Raw genomic sequence first — 17,157 nt, forward strand, 5'->3', positions numbered from 1 at the left:
TCAAAATGTATTTTAAAATAAAATACCAAATACCATAATTTTAAGTGTATCAAAATAAACTACAAAATACAGCAGCCACACCATGTATCAAAATAAACTACTGTATTTTTGTATTTTAAAAATACTAAAAAATACTTTTACAAGGGAGCATGAAATTTCATCGCAAACCTTCCATCAACTGGCCTATTTGATCCATCCCTTCACCATTACACTGACTCAGTTGAGTAAACAATGTTTGATAGCAACAGCTTTTCTCTGCCCGAGTCATGCAATAAATCTGACATATGCAACCAGTTAACAGATCAAATATTCACATATCGCTGTGATCTCCCAGATGAAGGTTAGTTTTAAAGTAACCAACAGTTTAATGTTTAACAGTTTGCAAATTACTCATAATTGTATCCTAATTTAGTTACTTTGTGTTTGGTAATGAAGGGCCGACTTTGCATCAGCAACACTGACTCGATGACAAACAAGTCATGGTGGCACCTGTATTCATATGTATAACTAATTAATCATTTGATTGTTAATCATAAATATAATAATATATTATGTGTCAGGCAGTCATTCATGCAATGGTATGCAAAATCATGAACAGCTACTTCAAATTAGGGTACAATATTCAGCAATCAAATATTTATTTATCAATCATTGGACACCTATTTGGAAGTTGAAAACAAACATTTTAGCATTACAACAATTATTAAATGATCAATATGTTTGGCCTGATGGGCCAATCTATGTTAACATGCAGTAATGCTTTAAACACATTTGACAAGCTAGTTGATAAAAAAAACAACAGCCGATTAAAACTATTAAAACTGATTGGCTAATGCTATTTTTCCCTTTTCAGAGCTCTTTTATTCTTTCATGTTAACTGAAGGCAAATCTGAATGATGCACTATTTTAACTTTAATCTACATGTACAATTGACCATGACATCCTCACCTTATCTAATCCCTGAAAAGTCATTCACCCAATGCTGAATCAGGGTTGCCAGGTTTTCACAGCAAAACCCGCCCAATTGCTACTCAAAACTAGCCCAATCACTTTTCGGGGGCAATCCTCAGGTAAAAATCGCGTTCCCCCCACACACACACTTTTAAAATGGCTGCTACGCCCCTGATTGTTAGGCTGGACATCTGTGATGAAATCTGAAAATTATATCACAGATTTAGAGATTTAAATGAAATACATTAAATAATGTCTTGTTTATTCATTCTAAAATGGTCAATAAATAATTAAAATGGTCAATAAATTATTTTTTACTCAAAAGGTTGTTTACATCATTCATATTTCATGATTTAAAAAAAAATTAGGTTTGCTTTTTTTTCATTTGTGCACACGTTTTACCATTTATATTTGTCCTATTAACCTCCTGCAAAGTTTCAAGCTGTTTACCACATAAATTACATCTTAAGTGCTTGTCACTGAAATATACTTACATAGATAGCTCATCTGGTAAAAGCTAGAAAAGTGAAGAATATTTGAAGTGGGTAGCTGAGACCTGGTGTGCAGTACAAAATAAAAAATAAAAAATCATTTTGGTCATACAACACCCGTTTAATTTGCATCTCTTGCTTTTCATAGTAGGCAACTATGTGGTTTTTGTGGTTCCCATCACCAAATAGGCCATATAGTAGAATATTTCTGTTAACTGGCCATTAACTTTTTCTGAGTTTCTGTGTTCATGCTGCTCAAGCAATCAGTCAATCTAAATGCATTTTTAAGCAAAGTTTAATCGTCCTGATAGATTTTAATCAGACTGGTTAGAGATGGCAGATCACCTTGGACCAGAAACAAACCAGTTGCCATGACCAAAGACAACTGAGCAGTATTTAATTCTCAAGACAGCTACAGACAACACAGTCAATGACACTGATAGTGTGATGGGCTCACATGTCACTGACACTAAATCATCTACAATGGACAAAGAGACACACAACACTGAATTTCCTGAGTCTCAGTCACACATACACATTACCAGGTCAGGTAGACAAGTGAACTAAAGGTACTTCAAGGTACTGAACAGTGGTTGACACTACAAATCTGTACTGCACTAACCTGAGTTCAGTCAGGTCCCCTTGGTCAAAGTATATTTATTACAATTATATAGCATTACAGTTAGTGTTGTACGCAACTTGGTGGTATGGTTCTGTTCTGGGCAAAACACCCCACGCCTGTCCTTGCAGCCATGCTTGGGCAGAGCGAGGAGAGCAGCAAGTCAAACCCCCCTGGGGTACAGAACAGATCCAGTTAATGCATACATAATTACAATTCACAATTTACATGAGTTGTAGAACATACAAAATACATGATAGAAAATGCTTGCAATAGTGAACTGCATATGAAGAAGAGAGGGGAAAAATCAGATTAGATTACAGGCTCAGTTAGGTGGAGTTGGGGTTGGAGGAGGGAGTTGATTTGCGATCAGTGATGCAATAGAAGAGATGCTGGAGAAGGGGAATTTAAATGGACCACTGTGATAAGTCTCAAAACTGGATTGGTACACGTCAGGAACAGTTGACTATCAGCTGATGCGAGCTTGACTGACGTGGCCTGCTTGAACTAACGCGATGCTTGATTTTTCTTTTTGTTTTGAATAATTTGTGCAACCAAAACAAAAGTTTCTATTTAGTTTGTATAATTGTTTAATTAAAAATATTGTGTGATAAAGAGTTTACACCTATAGTTGTTTACAAAAGGCATGTTAAAAAAATGTAATAAAATTTTGTAATAACTGTTATAACTATTGCGAAATAACACTTACAAGCTGGATAGTTCTAAACTTAAGAGAGGGGATGTCATGTATTTTGTATAAGTGTGCTACCCGTACCTGTGTGACGTCATCAACAGTCGATTCCAGTAAAAAGTCTCATTCCTCACCTACAAAACATATAAAAGACATAACAATGAGCCTGGAACAATGGGCGTGCTGAAAGGAGGCACTACCCCTACACCCTGATAGAAAGCTTTGTCGACCAATTATGAAGACCTTTCTCCATGCCCCTACCTTTCAGCACACCCTAAACTTTCGCCACGCCCATTACTCCAGTGAGAGCGATAATTGCCTCAGAATCTTCTCCTTCACGCTGCCATCATCGAAGACACACCAGAAGATACCACAACTTCTTCACCGCATCTGATGGCCACCTTCTGTCGACTTGTGTCGTGGGTCCCATCAACCCGCTGGACCCGCACAAGTACTGCATCGCCTGCCTGGGCCTGGCTCACGCTGAGGCTGCGTTCTCTGAGTTCGACTGCGTGAACTGCACTGATTTGCCGGCACATATTTTGAGGACTCGGAGGAGCATTGCTTGTGGCCTTACAAGGAGGAGGCCCACTGCCGCCAGCGAGCCTCTGGTGGCCCCTCCCCTCCCTCGGGGCCCCTTTTCCCAGTCTTTTTCACTGACGAGAGCCTTCGCCCCCCCCCACCCGCCATCATGAATGTTGTTTCCTTTGGCCCTGAGGAAGACGATGACTCCATGTCCATCTCAGCGTCAGAAAAGGACTAGGCAGAGTCTGAATGGGATCGCTTTAACACTGAGGGCCCCCTAGACCTGCCAGGGTCCTTGCAAAAGCTGTTAAGGAGCTTGACCTTAATTGGGATGCTCCGGAGAATACTGCCAGGAGTAAGCTTGACTCCTGGTACTGCCAGTCGAGCCGCCGCGTGGCTTCCTTGAGGAGGAGGGTTCCATTCTTCCCTGATGTCCGTAAGCAGTCATGGTCTGCACCCGTTGTGGTCTCAGTCGTGGTCTGCACAATAAAACAATAACAATAACTGTTAAACAATAACAATAATACAATAAAACAATGAAACACAGTTCCATGCACATGCCTACCCTCCGTGAAAGACCTGCGCACGGCAACAGACTTTGTGCTGATAGCGATAAAACGCTCCGCTCAAGCCTTCAGTCGATCCATGGGGGTTCATGGTGGTCCTTCACAGGCACCTATGGTTGACCCTAGCTGACCTGAAGGACTCAGACCGTGAGGTGCTCCTTAACGTGCCAATCACTCCCTCCAGCCTGTTCGGTGACACCGTGGAGTCTGTTATCGAGCGCTTCTCTGAGACACAAAAGCACGATGGCTTGAGGCATTGGCGATGAGTCACCTGATTCCCAATAAAACAATAACAAAAACTGTTAAACAATAACAATAATACAATAAAACAATGAAACACAGTTCCATGCACATGCCTACCCTCCGTGAAAGACCTGCGCACGGCAACAGACTTTGTGCTGATAGCGATAAAACGCTCCGCTCAAGCCTTCAGTCGATCCATGGGGGTTCATGGTGGTCCTTCACAGGCACCTATGGTTGACCCTAGCTGACCTGAAGGACTCAGACCGTGAGGTGCTCCTTAACGTGCCAATCACTCCCTCCAGCCTGTTCGGTGACACCGTGGAGTCTGTTATCGAGCGCTTCTCTGAGACACAAAAGCACGATGGCTTGAGGCATTGGCGATGAGTCACCTGATTCCCCAGCACACGTTCCATCCACCATTGAGATCACGCTCCTCATCTGCAGCCAGCTCTGCTCAGAGAATGGCTAAGCAGTCAGTCACATCCTCTGCGGCTCCCCGACATGAGCCAGATGTTCGCCGCAAGCAGTGGAAAGGATCCGGGAAAAGGCATCATGGAGAGAGGAGGAGTCCCCACCGTGACAGCAGACTGCCTTCAGCTGCCAAGCCTTCGTCCTAACGGACCTGCCAAGAGGAGGAGAGAGCTCGCTTAATTAATATTAAATATTAATTTTCTGATGATTAATTATGCAGGGCCTACACAGTGATGGACCTAAACACAAACCGGATAATGGACATTCAGCTTATTCAGGTATTTTTTTGTTTATGAATGTAAATTCAGTGCTAACATATACATGTCTGGTATTATTTTGAGACATTTTCTGAATTAATCACTACTTTGCAATAACATAACAATTTTATCTTTTTTTATAGAGCAATGATGTCGGTAACAGCCAACGCATGGAAAAGGAGGCGTTGCAACGATGCCTGTGACAGCTGGAGCAGAGAGGGCTCCAAATTTTGAAAGCTTAATTGGCCATTTGGAAACTTCGAAATCACATTTCAGCAAAAAATCTAACCCTCCAACTTTCTTGAATACACACTTTGGTATATGAAACCACAGTGAGTTAGGCTGTGCTAAATACACTTTAATCCAATTCAGTTTAAGAACTCCAACCGCTGATTCAAACTCAATGGCTTTCAGACCTTTTTTCCTTTTTAATATTCTTTAATCATCTGAGATTTTTTAATTTAATGAGTTTTGTTTTCCATATAAAATTAAACATAATAGAGTTAACTTTTTTTTAATCTGTTGAGGAGAAGCATAAAGGGAGTAACATGGGTAAATTAGTTTAGATATGCCTTCTGCTTTGGTCAAGAGGATTCTGCCCATAATAGACAGATGTCTCATAAGCCAATGATTAAGAGATTTTTTCATACTGTCAATTCTCTCATCTATGTTTACTAATTCTCTAGTATGTATTTCTTAAGACATTATTACACCTAAGTATTTCACTTCAAATTGAACAAGAATGGATTCTATATTTTCTTCATTACATGAAAACAAAGGAAAAAGTTAAATTTTCTTTTACATTTAGGCATAAGCCTGATCCTCTAGAAAAAAAACTGAAATAATATTCAGGGCTTTTTTTAACTATAAATGTATCTTTAAAAATATGACTGTGTCATCAGCAAATTGACTAATTCGATATTCATAATCAGAAATGGTAATTCCTTTTAATTGAGGATGGTTGACAACTAAATAAGCTAACATTTGAGTGCATAATATAAACAGTTTTGGAGAGATTGGACATCCTTGTCTAATTCCACGCAAAATAGGAGTGGATTAAGGGATATATAACTATAAATGTTGTTATAAAACATTTTAATAACCTTGCAAAACCCTTCCCCAAACCCAAACATTCTAAGCGTCGTAAATATAAATTCATGCAAAATCTATAAATAAAATGAGGCTTTCTGATTGTATCAACGATTGATAGTCGATCACATCCAGGATTAGTCTAATATGGTTTTGAATATATCTTCCGTTAATGAATGCTGATTGATACTCCTCTACAAGTTTCCCAAGTACATGTTTAAGATGATTTGCATACACCAGGGCAAGTAATTTATAATCTGTACATAATAGAGTTATTGGTCTCCAATTATCTAACAATAGCAATTGTTTTTTGGGTTTAGGTAGCAAGGTTATTAAACCTGTTTTCATAGTAGGTGATAAGCTTCCTTCCTGAATGCATTCTAAAAATGCATAATATAATAATTTCCGAATATCTTTCCAAAAATGTTTTTAAAATTCAGTAGTTAATCCATCTATACCTGGTGATTTACTATTATTCATTTGTTTTAAAGCTACATCCATTTCCTCAAAAAGTCAACTCAACATCAATTAAGAATGTGTTTCCCTCATTCAGTTTACGTATTTTGTCTCTTATAATCACAAATAAAGAATCACAATCAGCTTTTTTGTAATTGGATTTATGAAGGTTAGAATAGAAAAGCAAAATTTAATTTTGAATTACTTTTTGATCACCTGTTATAATTTCATTAATCTTAAGCTTACTAATAAGCTTACTTATTTAACCTTAATTAAATTAAATTTAACCTTAAATTTAAACCATTCCCATTTATTTAATTTAGACATATCTAGCTTTTCAGTCTCCTCAATGAGAGCCAACACCTGTTGATAAAATCTATCATTCTTTAACAAGTCATTATTAAACTCCAATTCCAAATATTAGGATCAATTTGAGGTTTCTTAAACACTGATAAGGACAGAGTAACCATACACTGATCTGTAAGTGGGGCAGCTGTAATTTTACATCCCGTGACAATTTTACATAGTTCACAAGAAATAAGCCAATAATCTAATATCAAACATGGTCCATTTCCTGAGGAGTTAAACCATGTATACGGAATGCTGTTTGGGTTAGATACCCTCCAGTAATCAACCACATTTACAGTTTTACAGAAATTCAATATAGTATCATTATACACAGAATGTGAACCTCTTTGAGGTCTCCTGTCTAGCCATAAATCAGGGACTATATTAAAGTCACCCCCTATTTTCACATTTTCTGCATTATACTTTTTTTCCCCCATTCATTTACCAATTTACCAAGTTTCTTAAACATTTCTCTATTAGCCACTTTGTTATTATAACCATAAATACAGAGTAATATATAACATTTGTCATGAATTTCTACTGCTATCATTAACCAGTGGCCTTCTGTGTTCCCTTTATGAACAATTACAGAGCCTTCAAATCTGTTAAATGATACCTTCACTCCAGCTGAATGTGAAGATCCATGTGCAAACAAGGCTAAATCACGCCACGGAACTTCCCAAAATCTTTCATAATTTAATGCAGAATGAGTCTCTTGTAAGAAAGTCTCTTGTTTGCTTTTTATTCCTTGCAAAATAAAAAAAAATTGCTTTACGCTTAACACTGTTTTTTAACCCCCTAGCATTCAAAGATAGAAAAGAAATAGACATAAATTAAATTAATGTATAACCATCTCAGCTCTCAGCACACACTCAACTTTGTACGCAGGAGTGAACATGTTGTCCTTAATAACTCTATAACAAAACCATACCAACTAAAACATACAGTATTGTCTTTAGTTAAACACCTTTTCTTAAACAGTTTTATCAGATTATTTCCATCTGATATGCGGCAATCTTGAACACGTTAACGTGTCTACGTGTTAACTTGTGATCATCAGTTATGGGTCAACTCTGAGTCCATCAATAAGTGCATAGCCTTCTTTTAGGAAGGCTCTCTTCCCATTTTTTCTGGCTTCTTGCACTTTTGGCCACAACTTAGCACGAGCTTTGTGATCTTCCTTTGAAAAGTCTTCTTTGAATTGGATGTTCATCTCTTTACACACTCTTGCCTCTCTTGATTTTTTCCACACTTCATCACGCACAATGATCACTGGCCTGGGTAACTTGTTAGTAGCGGCGTCGTTTCTTTATCCTAACCGATGCACGGTATCCACCGACTGCCGGAGCTTCTCCACGGATCACGGAATCACCCGGGTAAGAATTCCGATCACCGTTTCTCTTGTGTCTTCTTTTTCCTTTTCTGGAAGACCGATCAGCCTGAGATCCCATCTTCTTTTGTACCTGGCATGCTCCAAACAGTGCTGTCTCAGTGAGATGTTCTCTTTCCTCAAGTCTGCTACTTCCTTTTTCAGTTTGCCAATGTCTTCTTTATTCTCTTTAACTGCATGTGCATTTTCCTCCATTGTCTTTTAAATTATTTTCAGTCGCTGATCTTGCTCATCAAATCTCTTAATTAGAGTTTGAATTGCATCGAAAATCACTTCATTTGTTATTTCGTCTGTTTGTTTAACTTTGTCTTTCGCCTTTGATCTTACGTTCTTAGGATTCGGGCTGGGCAGAGGTGTATGGTCATGTCTTGTTTTGGCAGTTTCTACCATCATATCTTCAATTTCTTCTAAATCACATGCCTCTGCGAGAGCATTTAAGTTGTAGTCATGCTCAACTAGTCCGGTATCTGCTTGGTTGGTGTTTGCCATCGTTTACATTTAAGGAAAAGGAGAAAACATGTGTAGTTAGGGCAACAAGTCCACAAGTTGAAACAAACTTGAAAATAACTTAACTACTGGTTGTTGTTTTTTATGTCAGAGATAACAATTTTAGGACGTTTTCAAGCTATTTTTCTCAGAGCCTGCATAAACGTGACTGCTCACTCCGCCATCTTGGAATTCCCCCTCCTGGATCGCATTCATACTTAAAGAGATTTGGCAGTAGAGTACCTACTCTTTTAGCCCTCGTTAAGTAAGTACTTATTGAAATTAAGTACCTACTCATTGAGTAGGCGGTTTTGGACGCAGCCAGAGATAACAAGAAGGGTGGGGTCAGACAATAGACAGGAGAGCACATGGCACCAACAAACAATAAGCCATGTGCTCAACAGTGACCTTTGGTGGCCATCTAAGGCACACCAGCTGAATACCGTGACAGCATGTGTGTGTGTGTGTACTGGTAATGAGGACACAAATGTGTATAATGACATGGGTACTACAACGTAAACATGGTTTATGAGGACACTTCCTGTGTCCCTGTACAAAATGGTGTTTTATGAAATTCAAAAATTGCCAGTAGTTTTCTGTAAGGGGTAGGTTTAGGTGTAGCGTTGGTGTAGGGCGATAGAAAATACGGTTTGTACAGTATAAAAACCATTACGCCTATGGAGAGTCTCCATAAACCATAAAAACAAACCTGTGTGTGTGTGTGGTGTGGCTGCCGTGCTAATGCTGTTCTTATCATTATGGTCTTAACACTGTTCATGGTGACATACAGGTTAATTCTACTGATAAAAATATTACAAACTGAAGTGTTTATTTAATAAAATGTAAAGCATTAACCATAGATTATAGTGCTTGTTTGGAACACGTGTGGGTTTAAATGAAAACCATATTTTATAATCCCACTCTGAGTTTTCATGTTTGCAAATAAAAAGGGCTTTTACTACAGCACCATGTCACACGATATTTTTTCACCATAGCTTTAGCTCATTATGTTCCTCATTTGAATGTCACTTTGGATAAATACATTTGCCAAACGCATAAATATAAATAAAGATATTAGATATAAAAACACAGACTGTTCTTCATAGCCACTAATTCTAATCATCATGCATGCAAAATAGAAATTCATTTAATGTTTTATACTTTGGAAACAAATATATCTTTGTTCAGAATTGTATATCCTAATACTTTGGAATATGAACAGAAAAAGCAATTACTGTGGTTTTAATAGAAGATAGATGATCTCTTCTTCTCTAGCTATCTTTTGTGCGCTGTTGTTTTTATTTAATTTAATTACATTTATTTATTTAATTATTTTTTTATAATATGTCTGAAAAAAATCTTATTTTTGTCTGTATGTTTGAGTTAATTTTAATATGAATGCAACTGTCTGCCTGGCCCGCTCAACTCAATACACTGAATAGTTGCCATGTCATAATTAAAAACGCTTTTCATCATTTGTACAGCTCTGAAAATGACTTTTACAAACCATATAACATTTTATCATATTATTTTGAATCTAAGGACAAGTTTGAATTTGATATAATTTAATAAATAAACCAGGCAAAGACCAGAGATCCAGTCTCGACTTTATTATATGAAGCTATTCACTATCAGAATTTATTTTACTGCATAAATTCACAAAGTCATACCTCAAATGTGCATTTGTAAGTGGTAATGTGCTTTAAAAATGTGGTAACACAAAGCATAAGGACTACAACATTTCTCCTACTCATCAAGCACACCATAAATGTTAGTAATTTTCATGGAAAATAAATATAAAAATAGTGTGTATACTTAATTCCATATAATAACATGATTTATAGTTTATGATCAAATAGACATTCACAGAATTCTATGCATTAACCATTAAATTACACAGTATGGAATGAGTACATCAAGTTCCCAGACGAGCTACAAAGTTCATATTCTGACATAATATTATATGAGTAAGGTATTCATGCTTTAATGAGTTAGCTAGCATAATGTAAAGCTAACAAAAAGTAATGTAGAAACATACTGCACTAGAAAACATTGGTAGAGCCAACTTTGCTGGAAAATCACAACAATACACAAAAGCAGCTGTTTTTAAACTAAATGCATTTTCATGAACGCAGTATGTACAATATTCTAACCTGGGAATGTAACTGTGACATGATAATTATCACTATGATTGTACATGCAAAATAAAAGATATGCAGAAACCTGTTTTGCAATATAAATAGAAGGTTAGTTCTGGATGCAAATATGAATGCAAAATATGCAAAAGTTGAATTGGGGAAGGGTTTTCTTTGAACTAGTTGTGTTACGTCAACAGATATTGGAAAGTGGAGTCTTTCCAAACCATCAAGATGACCCGAAAAATAAATGAATCCCATAAATAACCATTTCCCCCCAAAATTAATCCTTTGTCATCATTTACTCACCCTCATATCGTTTAAAACGTGTATGATTTTCTGCCCTCAGTGAGCACAAAAGAAGGTTAATGATTAATCAACAATTTGCTGCCAGTGAAACTACTTCATATAATTATAGTGTGTTGGAAACCTTATTTTCATATTCATACACTGATTACATTGCTGATTACATTGACACAGGGTGTCTTGGTGTTTTTCCAGGTACCGCCTGCCCCCTTTGGAGCTCTATTTAAGCAGCATCCTGATCAAATACATATCACTTTTCTGGCTTTTATCAGACGAGCTGACCTTGAGAAGTTCATCAGACTACAGTCATCTACAGTATGTGAGTATACTTCCAGTGACGTGTACATCAGTAAGCTGTAGTGAAGTTTACAGCTTATTATACTTTGCATGGCATTATTACAGGATTACACATCCATGTATTCCAACCCTGTTCCTAGATGCATGTCAACAGTGAACATTTTCTGTTAAACACAGCTGATTCAGTTTGTCAGCTCATTAATAGAGACTCTAAGGCCTGAAATGGAAGGGTCAGATAAGGAAGAAATCCAAAAATGTGTACTGCTGGTAACCATCCAGAAACAGGGAAACACTTCTATATAGTTATATATATATATAGGTTGAATGTATAGTTTGATACTTTAGAGACAAAATGAGAATAAAAAGAAATTCTAAATGGTCTTGAAATAATAAAAAAATGCTTATTGACCATTTTAAAAATTAATATGCAACGGACATGAATACTAATCAATACTATCATTTTCTAATCAATAAACATCAATACTAATCTGTGATGTACCTTTCAGATCCATTTACCTCAAAGATGTCTTACCCAACTACTCTAGGGCTAATTGGTGGTGGAGGAGGTGCTTCATTTTCACTTACGGGTGAGAACAATGGTGCTGGTTTAGAGAAGATTGGAGTCTGGGTGGGAGAATGGCAGGTGAAGGCTGTCAAGGTTTGGCTTTCAGATGGTAGAAGTCAAACCTTTGGCAATCCAGATGGACCATATCAAGAGTACATGTTCAAGCCTGGTGAGTGTTTCACCTCACTGTCCCTCTGGGGGAATGGAGCAGGAACACGTCTTGGAGCCATCAAATTCAAGACCAGTGAGAGTAGAGAATTTTTTGCAAAGATGACAAGCTGGGGTTTAAAACAAGAATATCCCATGGATGTCGGCTCTGGTTATTGTTTGGGAGTTGTAGGAAGAGCGGGTGCAGATATTGACTCCATGGGATTCATGTTTCTCAATGCGGTTCAATCAACGGTTCTCACCAATGTCAACTATCCCACAATAAACCAACTGATACCAAAGGTGACAGTGGAAGAGATCAAATCCTTAACTTACAAGAACAGCAGCTCCATCACTCAAAAGCAAACAATCGAAACCTCAAAGACAATAACCACAAAATCTTTATGGTCAGTGACTCTAAGTCTTATGGCAACATTTAGTATGGAAGTGAAGGCAGGGATTCCAGTGCTTGGAGAAGTTACAGCAGGATACAGTGTCAGCATTGGAGCAGAAAGCACTTACAGTCGTGAGCACTCAGATGAGAGAAAGGAAACTCTGTCTACTGCTGTAGATGTTCCACCAAGAAAGAAGTTGGATGTTGACATCACCATCGGCAGAGCCACGTTTGACCTGCCTTACACTGGCACAGTGATCATCACTTGCAAGAACGGCGGTGTGTTACAGTATGAAACCAAGGGTCAATACAAAGGCATCACTTACACTGATATCAAAGTGGATACTAAAGAATCTGATTTGTAATGTGAAGACAGTTTATACATGCAACACAAATTATTTTATTTTACTTTTGATTTGATCAGTTATGTGTCCGTTATTCTGCTTATAATTTCAGGGGAAATTACAGAGGTGTTCAGGGGAAATATATATTCAACATTGTTATTCTCAAAATAATATTTTACTATTTAAATACAGAATCCTTCAGCTTATACTTTGTGCGATCACTTTAATCTCTAGTACATCAATTATGTATCAGTTATTCTACATTTAATCATAATTTTCTTGGGTGTTTGGGTGTTCAGGGGAAATATATATTCAACATTTTTGATCTTGAAATATATATTTTTTTATTTTAATACAGAAATATTCGTTCAGGTTATACTTCATGTAAGAATTTCAAATGTGTTTAATCTGATCTTCAATAAAAGGATTACATTTTATTAAATAAATCATGGTACACATTTCCTGTACGTGTCCTGCTGTGAGGAAAACATTACTAATCAATCCTAATTTAGCACACAATGTAGAATTTTATGCCATCGTACACATTTGATTAAATCCAGATTTTCAAAACCCAACAAATGTACTCCAAATTCATGCTAAGCAATATTATGAAGCTCACTGTAAACCTTTGACCCCATGGTTATGATTAATCCTCAAGTGCACATGACATTATGAATGATATGAAGATATAAATTTTTAAAACATCACTGCACACTTTAACAAATAAACTGCAAAATACTGGACAATTAACAGACCCTTTTATCAATATATGGTTAAAAAAATGACATCATAGTTATCGCCGTCATAGCCTGAGTGATGTTCACTCACTGCAGCGAGAGAATTCTGTTCAATGTCGCTGAAAACACCAAACTCCAAAAACATGGTAGTGAGTGGAGACACTCTCACGCTAAAGAAATGACAGGTGAGCAAGTATTCCATTACTCTTTCTCTTGATAAGATGATAATTAACTATTTTTATTCAGTATACAGTTAATTAAGTAGTTTATACTATGAAAGCCAGAATTTGTTTTGAAGGCCACGTGGCCTACATCAAGTGCACATGACATTATAAATGATATGAAGATATTAATTTTTAAAACATCACTGCACACTTTAACAAATAAACTGCAAAATACTGGGCAATTAACAGACCCTTTTATCAATATATGGTTAAAAAAATGACATCATAGTTATCGCCGTCATAGCCTGAGTGATGTTCACTCACTGCAGCGAGAGAATTCTGTTCAATGTCGCTGAAAACACCAAACTCCAAAAACATGGTAGTGAGTGGAGACACTCTCACGCTAAAGAAATGACAGGTGAGCAAGTATTCCATTACTCTGTCTCTTGATAAGATGATAATTAACTATTTTTATTCAGTATACAGTTAATTAAGTAGTTTATACTATGAAAGCCAGAATTTGTTTTGAAGGCCACGTGGCCTACATTACTGTGAAGTCTCATGGGAAAAAATTGAGAGTTAAGCTGAAGTTCTTTTGCATGCTGACTGTCCGGTTGCTTTTCTGGGCTACATGGCATCGCTTGATTAAAAAAAAAAAAAAAAAAGATGAGGCAAACACACCGAATAATCACTTTGTGACAAATTTTGGTCCAATTAATGAAAATACCATGGGAAAGGAGTACACCAGTGGATGACTCACATTTGAAAGTGAAGTGACGTGTGTGGCCAAGTATGGTGACTATGGTTCGGGATTTGTGCTCTCCATTTAACACATCCAAGTGCACACACAGTAGTAAACATACACACACCGCGAACACACATCCGGAGCAGTGGGCAGCACCGGGGGAGCAGTTGGGGGTTTGATGCCTTGCTCAAGGGTCTCACCTCAGTCGTGGTATTGAAGGTGGAAGAGATCACTGGTTATTCACTCCCCCCACTGACAATTCCTGCCGGACCTGAGACTCAACCCGCAACCTTTGGGTTACAAGTCCGACTATCCATTAGGCCACGACTGCCCCATAGGTGCGCCCAATGGGGGGCACGAACCCACGACCCTGAAATTAAAAGTCTCATGCTTTACCGACTGAGCTAGCCATCGGTTGAGCTAGCCAATGGTTGAAAACGTTTAGATGTCCTCTAAAGTCTTCTCGGCTTTGTTGTCATCACATAATGATGTGTCGTTCATGATCGATTTGTTCAGTTTGAACAAATCTTTATTATGACCCAGGAACATCAAGTTGTTTCAGCGAGGGATTAGTTCTTTTCGTGTAGACATGGACAACATCTTATTGGTTCTTTACAGAAATTATTGGTTTACCTAGAGTATTTGGGTTCGGGTTTGAGTCATTTGTTCATCCCGTGACAGCCCCAAAGGCTACGCAGTCAGATACCGGTGTTATGTTCTCACACAAGTGTTGTTTGATAATGCATTGAGTTAGTGTTCAGTGATGCATCGAGTTTGATAGTGCTGAAAGCATTCTGTCATGCCTGACCAATGTATGTGTTCGTTTACTGGGGTCTGAAACAGAGAGGTTAAGTAAAAAGATACGATAAGTTGATGTTACTCGCTGTGTCGGTGTGATCCTTATCAAACACAACAACCGGAAAGAGAAATGATGGGCCTGAGTTGTTCGTTCGTTTTTCACGTGACGTGACAGCAGTATTAAATACAGAAATTAATAATTCCCAACCTTCATTACAAATAAGTTTGAAGTCCGTTTTTAACTCTTACAATTCTGTGATGCATTTCTGGTCTCAAATTGTAGCCTTTTTATTTCTTACAATTTGTGAATTTCAGTCATGATGGTTCCTTTCCATAACATTAAATGTGGTAATAAAGAGTTGGTTAATACTTTAAACTTTATACGTATGATGAGGTAATCACTTTGATAAAGCAAAAATACATACATTACCAAATGGTAGATAACTGTCAGGAATATGGACCCGTTTTGTGTTTGTTTTTGTCCCCATGTGCTCCCCGTGACATAGTTTCCCCAATGTTTCATTGTCTCAGTGATTTCAGGTGAGTCTCGTTAATTACCTTGTTTAGTTCAGTACTTAAAGAGTTTTCTGCCCCATGTTTCTAACGTCTCTATTTGCTACATGTGTCTCCAGCCTGCCCTGTGTTTCCCCGCGTTTGTGGATTATTAAAGACTGTTGATTCTGATAATCTCTTGTCTCCGTATTCCTCGCTCCTCTCCGTAGGCAAACGTGACACTAACATAATGGAGACAATTATATTCAATGCAACAACAGAGCTACATTTTAATTTCCACAGGGTTCATTTAAAATGTGATGCTATTATGTAATGCTTGATTAAACGTCTGAAATTCTTACATGAAGTAAATCACATAATCTGTTAGTAGAGATGATTACAAAATGAATGAAGCTATATGAATATTTTGTAAAAAAAAAATATATATATATATATATATATATATATACAGTGGGTACGGAAAGTATTCAGACCCCCTTACATTTTTCATCCGTACCCACTGTATGTATATATATATATATATATATATATATATATATTTGGAAAAGATAATGCTGAGTATATATTTTCCGTTTAAAATCATTGAGCAAAGAGTAATTTGAAATGAACCAGAGGAAGGGAAGCCAAAACCAAATATGATTAAAGGTAAATAAACTGATATATTGATAGTAAAATCTGATAAAGACCAGCCAAGAACAATCTGTCTTAACGTTACAGATCAGATTCTTTAGTATTCACTTTGATATCAGTGTAAGTGACGTCTTTCTATTGGCCCTTGGTTTCATACTGTAACACATTTCTGTTCTTGCAAGCCATCTTCACTGTGCCAGTGTAAGGCAGGTCAAAGGTGGCTCTGCCAATGGTGATGTCAAAATCCACCTTCTTTTTAGGTGGCACATTTATAGTGTTAGACAGAGTTTCGGTTCTCTCATCGGTGTCTCATTTGTGATTTCTGTAGAAACTTCTTGAATCTCTGGAATCCGTGCCTTCACTTCCACATTAAATGTTACTGTAAAGCTGTTAATCATCGACCACGAAGATGACAAAATCCAGAGCCGATATCGATGGGATATTCAGTTTTTGAACCTCGTCATCTTTGCAAAAAATTCTCCACCCTGGTTGGTCTTGAATTCAATGGCTCCAAGAAGTGTTCCTTCTCCGTTCCCCCACAGGGATGATGATGTGAAACACTCACCAAGTTTGAATGTGTACTCTTGATACAGTCCATCTCGATTGCCAAAGGTTTCAATTCTGCCATCTGAAAGCCAAACCTTTACAGCCTTCTACTGCCTTTCTCCTTCCCATACCCCCATCTTCTCTAGACTGGCTCCGTTATTCTCACCAGTAAATGAAAATGGAGAACCTCCTGTGCCACCAACATTTTGCAGAGTTGTTGGGCTGGACATCTTTAAAGAAGATCTGAAAATTA

General features: G+C 37.4%; 1 protein-coding gene, 1 long non-coding RNA gene and 1 pseudogene across 2 annotated transcripts; 2 read left to right on the top strand and 1 right to left on the bottom strand.

The window, feature by feature from the left end:
• The first annotated feature begins 351 nt into the window (after nt 1-351).
• Nucleotides 352-8,979, top strand: LOC107553786 (uncharacterized). The gene is made up of 3 exons (XR_001604990.1): nt 352-362; nt 3,719-3,726; nt 8,909-8,979. It is a non-coding gene; the product is annotated as an uncharacterized lncRNA (long non-coding RNA).
• A 2,278-nt stretch (nt 8,980-11,257) lies between these two features.
• Nucleotides 11,258-13,229, top strand: LOC107553787 (natterin-like protein). The gene is made up of 2 exons (XM_016236093.1): nt 11,258-11,343; nt 11,828-13,229. The coding sequence occupies exon 2, from the start codon at nt 11,845-11,847 to the stop codon at nt 12,790-12,792; it is 948 nt and encodes a 315-aa protein (XP_016091579.1). The 5' UTR covers nt 11,258-11,343; nt 11,828-11,844; the 3' UTR covers nt 12,793-13,229.
• Nucleotides 13,230-16,388: 3,159 nt separating this feature from the next.
• On the bottom strand, nt 16,389-17,134 carry LOC107553768 (natterin-like protein; annotated as a pseudogene).
• Nucleotides 17,135-17,157: the final 23 nt, after the last annotated feature.

Source organism: Sinocyclocheilus grahami, unplaced genomic scaffold (assembly GCF_001515645.1).
Source record: "Sinocyclocheilus grahami isolate Dianchi unplaced genomic scaffold, SAMN03320097.WGS_v1.1 scaffold481.1, whole genome shotgun sequence".
Classification (NCBI taxonomy): domain Eukaryota; kingdom Metazoa; phylum Chordata; class Actinopteri; order Cypriniformes; family Cyprinidae; genus Sinocyclocheilus; species Sinocyclocheilus grahami.

Excerpts from the sequence above, each read along its gene's own strand:
- LOC107553787 (XM_016236093.1), top strand. The coding sequence starts at position 11,845 with ATGTCTTACCCAACTACTCTAGGGCTAATTGGTGGTGGAGGAGGTGCT.